An 11,450-nucleotide genomic window follows, 5' to 3' on the forward strand; every position below is an offset into this window, starting at 1 on the left:
TAAACTGGTTCAAAACATACTTAGAAAACAGGAAATACTTTGTATCAATAGGTAACTTCACATCTGAGCAGACAAGTATCACATGTGGAGTTCCCCAAGGTTCCATCTTGGGACCCCCTCTGTTTAACATTTACATGCTCCCACTAGCACAGATTATAAAGAACAACAAAATAAACTACCACAGCTATGCAGATGACACACAAATATATATCACAATGTCACCAGGAGACCGAGGCCCTGTACAGGCTCTTGGTAAATGTATAGCTAGGTTTCATTTGACGTAGACGTGACGTCGACGTAAAGCGCTAAATTTGACTGGCGGTCGGAAGTGAAAAAGATAAGCGCAAAATCACAGACAGACAGTACGCAAAATGCCTATGTCCTGTTGTGTTTACGGATGCTCCAGTAGGTCGACCAGAGAAACTGATAAACGGTATTTTAGGGTACCAAAAATAGCCCAACGAAGAGGAGAAAAATGGAAAATTCTAACCGAAAAACGTAGGAAAAAATGGATTTTAAATTTACGTTTACAGTCGGGAGGAGCAGAGTCTGCCAATGCCCGTGTCTGCAGCGACCACTTCGTCAGAGGTAATGTTATGTTTGCAAACGAACTTATTAGCATTAGGTTGTCGTTAAATTCTCGTTTACTTAGTGCTTTTAAGTTAGTAGTCTAATATTGACTTGATTGGGACTATAGGCTGCCCAAGTGCTTTGGATGACGAAGAGTCGGAGGACTGGGCTCCGACGGTCAATCTCGGCTACGAACGAAAACCCAGATCGGAATCAGTTCTCAAACGAGAGAAAAGAATGAAGCTTAAGGCAGAACAGCATCGATGTGCAGAGGCGATTTTGGATATGCAACAGACGGCTGAGAGCCCGGATTTGAGCCTAGTGACAGTGGAGAACCCCGAACTGCAGCTTCCAGCTGAGAATCCACAACCAGAAGACTTCAGTGTGAATGAGACATTCACTTATCCAGGTAAGATATTGTGCTGAGATGTAAAACAAACAAGAATCATGTCAAAGAGAAAAAGATGCCATTATCTGTAATGATTATGGTCCAAGTTACATATTACATGTTTGTGATTTTTTAATCACAGAGTAAATCCATACCATTTTATTCAGAAAAAAAGAAAAAGTGGCACTTATTACCGTCAGGCACACACCACAGGTTTTTGTACACTGCTATGGTTCTTATATTGCCAGATTCCAGACAGTCTCCTTTCACAGATAAGTAAAGATATCCGTAATGTAAGGTTTCTGTGGTGAGAAACCTATAAATATATTTTTTGTTTAGACGCAACATGTTTTTTTGTTGATTAAAAAAAATAATTACATTAAATTAACATAGTGAATTAAACACATTACACCAGATTCTAATAGCCCACTAAAAAACTCCTACAGTGAAAATGAGTAAAAATTGAGGTTGCCTCTATTATGCTGATTATGCTCCCCCACTGTTATATTGCAGGCTGTGCGGATGCTGGATGCCAGACAGAGCTGACGATGGATGACATCGAGAAGATGGAGGATGTTTTGAGACAGAACACAGCAGAGCTGGTTGATCTTCGGAGCAAGGCTCTGGACACACAGTTCAGCCAGGAGGCTTTTGAAAAAAATGAAGACAAGACAAAGTTCTACACAGGGCTCCCCAACTTCTTAGTTTTAATTCAGATTTTTGAACTGTGCGAGCCCTATATCACCTCGGGACCTATGTCTTTGTTGTCCAAATTTGAACAATTCATACTAGTTTTGCTGAGGCTGAGACTAAATCTGCCCCTGAAAGATTTAGCTTTCAGGTTCAATATTTCTCTGTCCACTGCTTCTAGAGTTTGGCATAAAGTAATTGACATACTTCATAAAAGGTTAGAGTTCCTAATTGAGTGGCCAGAGCGACATGTTCTTCAAGCTACGATGCCACTGAGTTTCAGACAGGCATTTGGATGTAAAGTGGCTGTGATTGTTGATTGCTTTGAAGTCTTTATTGAGAGACCATCTAATCTTCTTGCACAAGCTCAAACTTGGTCCAACTACAAGCACCATCACACTGTAAAATTTTTGATTGGTGTTGCCCCCCAAGGCTACGTCACTTACATATCTTCTGCCTGGGGAGGGAGAGTTAGCGATAAGCAGATCACAATAGAGAGTGGCCTCCTAAAGAACTTGTTACCTGGAGATATTGTCCTTGCAGATCGTGGGTTCAATATTGGCGATAATGTGGGGTTTTACTGTGCTTCACTACAGACACCGGCATTCACTAAAGGGAGAAAACAGCTGTCAGCCTATGAAGTGGCAGAGACAAGGAAAATAGCCAATTTGCGTATCCATGTTGAGCGAGTCATAGGTTTAGTCAGGAGGAAATATCAAATTCTGCAGAGCAGGGCTATGCCAATAGAGAACATGTCCACAAAGCCAGGTGAGACACATGCATTGATCGACAAGATTGGGGTAATTTGTTGTGCCTTATCAAATCTCTCCGAGTCTGTTGTCCCACTGGAGTAAGGGGGGTGGGTGGTAATCAATCAGTTAAAAAAAATTAAATGTCTTGTCACTGTCACGGCTCACAGAAGGGGGTGGAGAGGAAGAGTAGTGTCCAGTATCTGCTGCTTGGCTCTGGTGATAAGTAGAACAGGGTAGAGTAATAGTAGTACCTAAGTCCTGACTCCTGATTAGTCTGTAAATGTTTTCAAATGAAATATTTTTCTCCAACTGTCATATTGTGCTGGCAGTTTGTACAGTATTATACTGTGAGATGGATTGCAATCTATTTTGTTTATTTGTTTAAAAGTCTAATCTTGTAAATAAACCACCAATGTATTATTATGCTGCCTCAATAGCATTTAATCATTGTGTAGTGTTACACAACACTTAAATGACACAATTAAATGTACAATAAAATTAAATGACAATTTGTGCTCTAATGCTACGTCAGAGCAAATACAATAGCCAGAACTCATAATGACTACCATCAGGTCATAACAATATTCAAAATGTCATTATGTTGTCGTCCTTTTATCACATTACACATGTATGTTTGTAACTTGCTGTCCCAGTATTTCTGGGAGTATACTGTTTCTAAAAAAACACTCAACTTTAGGAATCGCATCATCCCAAAACTCAAGGTCAGGCAAAATCCTTTCAACAAATATGTCATTGCGGTTCCACACAACAAAGTCACAGTACTCTGCATTTGCAATGTGAAGCTGTGCCTGAATTTGGTAATAGTAGTAGTCATGAGTAGTAGTCATGAGTTGGGTCCAGTGTGACATTATCCCCGTCACTGATGAGGCAGAAGCCCTTCTCCCCAGCACGCATGCGCAGGTTGACCGCATCTTTCTGAGAGTGTGGGCACTAAAATCACAGTGATGAGAACAACAATCAAGATTTATCTGATGAAACAGTGAAGAAGCAAAGATGATGGGTGTGGTCTGTGTTATCATAATCTCTCATTGCCCAAAACAAATGTCTATTTGACACAGACAATAAAGCCTCATCTTATCTTAATTGAACAATAGATTAGAAATTAGAAAAGGTATTTCCTGCATTTTTACTCAGTTCACTGATTCTTATGGAAAGATGTCACACCTATGGCCTTGACTACAACAGAGTCAATACCTTAATCTCGCAGATGCCAGTTCCATGACAGTCACAAGTGACTATCCCATCAGGGGAGGACCCCATGTATGGCCACTTGGGGTTCAGCCAGAGACCGCTGTCCATACATGAGAAGCCTGCATGCTCCTGGCTCATAAGCTTCTCATATGCTCCTCTGGCTTGTGCTTCATGTTTGCATCCATAACTATAAACAGTACACATGCCAAACATGAAAAGGAAATTATTACTTAGTATTGGATGTGTAAAACAGTAAAGTGATGTATTATACAATATGCCATTACCCTAAACTATACTTAGTTCTTACCCTGTATAACCCTAGCCGTATAAGCCTATAACTAACCTCCATCTTCATAACACTTTTTTAGTTACAGTTATGGACAGTTTCATACCCCAAATCTTAACTCTGCCTTACCCTACATCAAACCCTAAATACCTTGTAGCAGCTGTGGTGAACCTATATGCCTCTGGATAGCATATGGCCTTGATCAAGCTCTTTGATGGTTGCTGGGGGTTGGTCTTAAGAACTTGTTTCAGCTTAGAGGCAGTTACGCGTCCAGCTCTTTGCCTAAACCAAATACTGCTTGCACTCTGACTTCGAGTCGCCCTCTCTACAGCCTGGACTTGGGACAGGGTGAGCTCTTCAAGCTGGAAGTCCAGGCATAGCTCTTCAAGGTCTTTGGGGGGGAGCTGCAGTGTCTCTGGTGTTCTGTACTCAGGCACAGTTTTAGGAAGCATGCTAGACTGGGGGACAAATTCTTTGTGGTAAGGTTCCCTAGACATCAGTGCTGCATTCCTTGGACAGTTTTTGCTTAAACTCTCAAAAAACCTACAGTATGTCTCTGAATCTCTCTGCACTCTTGGGCATGGAAGTGATTTCCCAACCTTTTGTGTACTTGTGCAGCCATCAATGGAACACTCAAGCTTTCGTTTTTTTGACTTTGCTGAAGAGAAGTCAATCAGAGTTACTGGGCAAGCAGGAATCTGGAAAAATTAAGCCAAAGAAGATCATTAAAATTTAAAAAGCTCTTTTCCAAAACGCTATATATTCGTTTCCAAAAATATTCGAAATTGAACAGTGATGGCAGTGGAGTGAGTATGTGTGTTTTAGGCTGGGTATAGTGGTTGGTTGGCAGTGAAGTGTGTGTGTGTATGTTGGGTGGGGATGGAGGTGCCATGTGCTGGGTATAAAAGGAGTGGAAAGTAAGCAGTTCCATGTTGATGAAAATGTGGTGTGAGGAGTTGTGAGTATTGAGGAATGCATGAGAAATGTGAATATATAAAGTGCTGCAGTCAGGTGTGTGTGTGCGCAGAAAACAAGTGCTAGGGTGTTGAGGCATGCATGAGAAGGGTGTGATATACAGTATACGGTTCTGCAGTCATGGTTATGTTAGTCATGAAAAAGGAAATGGCTTTTAAATGCTGTTATAGCGTTTTGGAATAGAACTCTTCATTTATTAAAGTACTGCCTTTTGTCTGACCCCTCACCTGCAACCTGCCCGGCTTGATTAGATCTACCAGGAGCTTGAAGCCCCCGCCGGTATAGCCTACAGGGTCATTGAGGCACTCAAGCTTCCCCACCACGACAAGGTAGCAGTATAGGGGAAGATATTTTATCCTACTGTCACATGAAGTCCCAATATAACATTCTTTATCCTACATTTTGCTTTTTGGCTTACCTTTTTAACATGAGATGGCATCAGCCACTTGCACTGCTCTGATGTGCATGTCGCTCTCATTTTCACCCCAGCTTCAACTGCAAAAAGAACAGCTCCAACGTGCGAGCATGATTCTGATAGTCTGGAAATAGAGCACATAATCTTTTTAACATGAAATGCAATATTTACAGTACATTTTGATGATGCATAGCTTACTAATACTAATGTGCAATGGCACTTTATTTGAAGTAACATGTTTATTCATTAACTCTTTCTCAACAGCCTATAGAGAAATCATTATCTAGGTGATGACATGACTGAATAGTTCTACCCTCTATCTGAAAAATGCATCTGAGTGTCATGAGGGATCTAAGGCAATCACACAAATTCTTAGCTGATGAATTCTTAGCTAAAAGAAAACACTCTCTCCCCACTACTACTGAAGTACACCTGCAAAATGCTAGCAGTGCCCTATGCGTATGTGTGTGTGTATGTGTGTGTTCTCATTGCAATAACATCCTACTTAATTAGGCTACTAACCCTGCCATACAATTGCAATGAGCTGCAATCACTTCTCCATCCTCCTTTGCAATTACCCAAGTCTTCAGAGGTGTCTCGTTAGACCGCTGAGAATGGTTTACCTTGAAACAAACAACTGTCACTCTAACGAAGTCCTAAGGATGTGGCATGTTTGTTGACGTTAAAGCCGCTACCGCTAACTGTTAGCGTGTTTAAGATAAAGCAATATAAGAACAAACACTCACCCTTGCAAACACCAAACTGTATCCATCACGGAGACGTTTTGTTCCAAGGTTGTGGACCCACCCGCTGACAAAAAAATTGTACGCCTCCAGACTCTTGAAAGCTTTCATTTGCTGCCTAGTGTAGTAAGAAGTCTGGAGGACCAAGTAGTTGGTGATATCCACAGCCTCGATAGTAGGCAAATCCTTTACTTCTGTGGTGTATTCGGACATTTTCAAAGAATACGGATCACGTCCGATATATTTTTTAACTATCTGTTTATATCTCTCCCGAGAAACGGGGTCTAAAGTTGCACAATAGCTGCTCTCCTGACTCTCCACAGTGTCCTCCATGTTTACTTCCGCCCTCCACTCAAAAATCGCGCTGCCTCCGCACGTCATCAGAACCACGTGACCGCAACCCAACTATTGAGGAAATTAATGACTGGTTGTGCCACAGTTTTCTCCAGCTAAACAAAAACAAAACTGAAGTAATAGTCTTTGGCGCCAAAGAAAAACGATTACAGGTCACCAGATAACTTCAATCTATACACCTAAAAACCACAAACCAGGCGAGAAATTTGGGTGTAGTGATGGATGCAGACCTAAACTTAGAAAAACACATTAAGACAATAACAAAATCAGCTTACTATCACCTCAAGAATATTTCAAGGATAAAAGATCTGATGTCTCAACAGGACCTGGAAAAACTAGTCCATGCATTCATCTTTAGTAGGCTTGATTACTGTAACAGCATCTTTACAGGTCTACCTAAAAAATCAGTCAGACAACTACAGCTCATTCAGAACTCTGCTGCTCGAGTCCTCACTAAGACCAAAAAAGTGGACCACATCAGTCCAGCTCTGAGGTCTTTACACTGGCTGCCTGTCCGTCAGAGGATAGACTTTAAAGTTCTGATGCTGGCCTATAAAGCTCTGAATGGTTTAGGACCAAAATACATCAGTGACCTCCTGACCCAGTATGAACCTTCCAGATCCCTCAGGTCATCTGGATCCGGTCTTTTATCAGTTCCCAGAGTCAGAACCAGACACGGAGAAGCTGCATTCAGCTTTTATGCTCCTTATATCTGGAACAAACTCCCAGAAAACCTCAGATCAGCTGAAACACTCAGTTTATTTAAATCCAGGTTGAAGACTCACCTGTTCTCAGCTGCATTTGAATAAAGCACCAAATCCACACTTTTAAGCTTAAATTTCAAAACTAACATTTTAACTACTGATTTTATCTACTGTTCTGATTTTATCTGTTTTGATTTTATATACTGTTTTGTTTGTTTGTTTGTTAATTAGTTTGTTTGTTTGTTTGATTGTTTTAATCAATTTTAAATCATGCTTTTTATTTGTTTTTGTTTCTAATGTCTCTGTAAAGCACTTTGAATCACCTTGTTGTTGAATTGTGCTATACAAATAAACTTGCCTTGCCTTGCCTTACACTTGTCCTCCAGTTGAAGTTTCTCTTCTCCAATTTGTTGCATTTTTTTCTGGAGATGGTAGTTTTCCTTCCTACTCTCCTCTAATGCCCTTTGGAAGGATGAGACGACGCCATTTGGGGAAATTGGCCGGCCACGCCAGGAAGGAGAGGCGGCGTAATCTTTTTGAATTGGTTGTTTTTTTTCTTGGAAACATGTTGGAGTTGATTAATTAAGAAATTAATTGTCACAAACATCCCCAATATTATATAACAGACAACAGAAAACAAGACAGTTTTTTTTCTACGCAATAGAACTACAATACAAGTTTGTTTTAATTATCCTACTTTTTATAAAAGATAACATTTAGGAAAGAATATGCATTTAATTAAAAAACTCTATTCATCTAAAGGGTAACAAAAAGGGGGAGCTTCCTGCTCGAAAATGAAATGTCCCCATTTTTCTGGGCGTGGGTGCTTAACTAGTTAAAAAGAACACAAACAAACAAACATCTGTCTCCTATTTTTTATGTCACACAGGAAAGAAGCTTCAATATCTGATGAGAAGACATTAATTTGTTGGTGTTTGTGGTGTTTGGTGCAGTTTTCTTGTTTTCTGGGTTGTTGTTTATTTACAGGGGAGATGAAGATCTCTAACAAGTTGATTTGTTCACATTTGCACATCTTAATTTTTAAGAGGAACGTGTTTGTTGAGTTTGTACACTATATGCATGTAAGGCAACCGTTTCCTTTTTCAGTATTTTGTGAGGTGCATTTTTCTCTGTTTTAACAAAAAACAGACATAAAAGACATTTAAGTCGACCTAAGATGATTTGTTTAAATTTCTACATGGTCTTACTGAGGTGATGCAAAGTGAAACATGCTTTCTTCTTTTTTGGTAATGTGCTGGAAAAGCTTGAAAATGGACCTTGAATGTGCTTAAACAGTGCTTGAATTTGACCCTGAAAGATGTGCATGAACCCTGATATTAATAAAAGGTTGACCTAACTGATCAAATAAAGTCTGTGCGGTTTAGTTGTTCCACTCATATTAAACCAAATGATGGTGTGGCGGCCTGTTCTAGTGTGAACTGAGAGAGGGTTTGAATGTAAGAGAGGGGGGGGGAGGAAAAGGAGACCTAAAATGTAACCCCTGCAGCTCGACTGAGGAGGTGAGTTACATTAGTGCTTCCTCTTTATTAGAAAGCGGTTTGAGTGAATTAGAAGTCTTGTTTTTTTTGGAGGATATACTCATTAGTCATGCTAGGCATCCATCTGAACTCTATCAAAATAAAGGTGTATTTTAACTCATTTAAATTGTTTCTAATACCAGAGATATAGGACTATACAAAGTAGCTGCTGACATCTAAAACGACAGCACACTTATTGTGTCTTTCTTCACCTCATCACTTTTTTCTGTGTGTGTTTTTCTGTTGATGCCTTTCAAACAAAACTAGCCATGATATTTTCCACCTTCCTCCTCTGACAATTAATATCAGTTAACCCCAGATGTCTCATGCAGATATCCTAATTCTGTGTATGGTAATCTTGCACCATTAAACTGTTAGTGAATGAGGCAACAATAAAAGTGGGAAACGTGCATTAGCAGATCAAGTGGTGCCTGCTTATTTCCTGCTTTATGTGAGCTTCTGCTGTAGTTTATTATGTGCTTTTAGCCCCAAGAAACCAGCCTTTTACTGTGGCGCACAATAAGATCTTCTGATGTTTGGTGTCATCTTCCTGTGATCTCCTGTGAACAGGTGGATTAATTCACTTCAAGTTTATGTATGTAGCACCAAATCACAGCAGGCGCTGAACACTGTAAAGACTCTAGAATAATTATGGAGGCACATTTAAAGCTCCTATCCTTCTGTCCCACATACCTAAAAGTTAGTTATATGATAAATAGCCCCGTGTTTGTTTACTTGATTTGTAAAATGCAAAGTGGTGACTTTTACTTTTCAAGTACGTCCTCATATGGAGACAGTTTTTTTTAATGGCATAAAACAAGTCATTGTTTACAAAAATTAGTACATTTTATTGGGCAGAATGAGGTAAACAGTGAAGTATGAGAAAACAGAGCACGTCTCCGGAGACTATGGCAACTAGAATTATTGTATACGTGTGTGTATTAAGGACTGACACAGACAAAGAATGAATCAGACAATGAAGCAATGTCCTTTTTAAATGTTTATTAAAACCATTCAAGTATTGAGTCATGAATAAAACAGCAACCTCTGATCTGCTAATTGGGAAACAGAGGATGTCAGTGTATTTTTCAGTGCTAGTTGTCCAAATTGAGTAAGAGGACTTTACATTTGAATAGATTCGATTACAAGTTATATTTGGTTTTAATTGAATGAGTTTAATTTGATTTAAATCAAGCCAATTCACAACATATAAACTTGAAATATATGGTAAGATAAAGGTTGTGCAATAATACAGAGAAAGCCCCAATCAAATGATCCCCTATGAGCAAGAACTTGGCAACAGTGGGAAGGAAAAGCTCCATTTTCGGCAGAATCAGAATCAGGGAGGGGCCATCTGCCTCCACCGGTTGGGGTAAGAAAATGAAACTAAACTATAGGAAGACAAAGAGGAAAGATGTTCATGATATATATGAAACTTTCCGCTAGCCCTGACTAAAATATTGTTTTTGACAGGAAAGTATTGTTTCATTCATTTTTATTCCACGAGGTGGACAGCAGGAATAGAACAAACCAGATACTAAGAAAAAAAGTATATAATGAAATATTCTCGATATGCTAAAATTCCCACTGAGACTGGATAAGATTATTCTAAAACTGGCAAAAAATACAATTCTCTTCATGCACAAAAATCCCACCACTGGGCCCATCACATCCCAGCCCAGTTCGCATTCTGCATTGGAGTCCGTCGCTCGATACCACCGCGGCCAGTAGCGGTTCTTTAAACGGGCGACACGGGCGGTTGCCCGGGGCGGCATCTTGGTGGGGGGCGGCATCATGGGCATCGGCGAGAAAAAAAAAAAAAAATTGCTCGTACTCATGCTGCCCCGACGTCAGCCAGCGCATATTGGGAATGGTACAGGCACCGATCGGTTTTCTATCACCCATTTGCTGGGAGTAAGGGCGCCCTCCGTTTGCGAGGCCCTGGCTTATAGCCATGGCGACCCTCTCCCAACATGGCTGCACCCAGTGAACAACAATGAGACACTACTGACAAATGCAGGCAGTGGTGTACATCTGCCCTGATGTCAATCACATGCGTTGTCTCCTACTGTCGCCGTTCCTGCTGTCGGGACTGGGTCACCACATCACGCTGACCGGTCTCCAGACGAGGCATCGCACCCCCCACGATCACGCATCGCGCCCTCTTTTCCACCTGGCCTTCATGCGTTCCTCTTCCAATCTAGGGCCTGTCTCCTTCCAGTGCTCAGCTTGCTTCCTTTTAATACGACTTTTAAAAAGCTGAAAGGACACCTATGGACACACCCATGCCTCAACATGTGATCTCTATCAGCTAATTTGTCCCATTGCCAGCCAATCCACAGTGGATTAAAACAATGTAAAATAACACACTGAAACAATGTGATACAAACAGAATAAAATCATGCAAATAAAAACTACACTCACAAATAAACACTAAAATCAGAAAAAACCCCAATATAAACGATGAATACAAATTTCTACTGTGTGAAACAGTTTCACTCTTTGAATATTTTTCATTTCTTACAATCAGAATTCTCCAATAGATTTTTAGAAGAAAATTATTTTCTTTCATGCATCACCAACTGAACCTTTTATGTTAACGTCTCAATCTCCAGCCTAACCTCATTGAATTTTGCTTAGCAAAGTACTTTTCAACTCTAATAATTAGTAAGATTATATTTCTTATCATCTGTTGGTCGTCTGACCTGATAAACTTCAATGAGCATTATAACACAGGAATGATTGTCTCTAAAAATGGGCTCTTGCACACTTGCAGACATTTTTCCATCACAACTTATGGATGATGAATGATTTGATTAAAGC

General features: G+C 40.1%; 2 protein-coding genes across 4 annotated transcripts; one reads left to right on the plus strand and one right to left on the minus strand.

Moving 5' to 3' along the window:
• The first annotated feature begins 313 nt into the window (after window positions 1-313).
• LOC113025250 (uncharacterized) lies at window positions 314-2,823 on the plus strand. Its single transcript, XM_026172796.1, has 3 exons — window positions 314-588; window positions 698-979; window positions 1,472-2,823. Exons 1-3 carry the CDS (start codon window positions 372-374, stop codon window positions 2,500-2,502), a joined length of 1,530 nt encoding a protein of 509 aa, XP_026028581.1. The 5' UTR covers window positions 314-371; the 3' UTR covers window positions 2,503-2,823.
• A 57-nt stretch (window positions 2,824-2,880) lies between these two features.
• Window positions 2,881-6,441, minus strand: LOC113025251 (uncharacterized). 3 transcript variants are annotated; one of them, XR_003272776.1, is made up of 5 exons: window positions 5,811-6,441; window positions 5,292-5,412; window positions 4,498-4,596; window positions 3,616-3,799; window positions 2,881-3,351 (listed from the first exon to the last, which is right to left on the minus strand). XR_003272776.1 is itself a non-coding variant. In XM_026172797.1 (5 exons), the coding sequence occupies exons 1-5, from the start codon at window positions 6,058-6,060 to the stop codon at window positions 3,232-3,234; spliced, it is 999 nt and encodes a 332-aa protein (XP_026028582.1). In that variant the 5' UTR covers window positions 6,061-6,441; the 3' UTR covers window positions 2,881-3,231. The 3 variants fall into 3 exon arrangements, 2 of the variants coding, with proteins under 2 accessions (XP_026028582.1, XP_026028583.1); XM_026172797.1 differs by having other exon boundaries at window positions 4,049-4,596; window positions 6,035-6,441; XM_026172798.1 differs by having other exon boundaries at window positions 4,049-4,596.
• Between the last annotated feature and the right edge of the window lie 5,009 nt (window positions 6,442-11,450).

This window comes from Astatotilapia calliptera, chromosome 7 (assembly GCF_900246225.1).
Source record: "Astatotilapia calliptera chromosome 7, fAstCal1.2, whole genome shotgun sequence".
NCBI lineage: Eukaryota > Metazoa > Chordata > Actinopteri > Cichliformes > Cichlidae > Astatotilapia > Astatotilapia calliptera.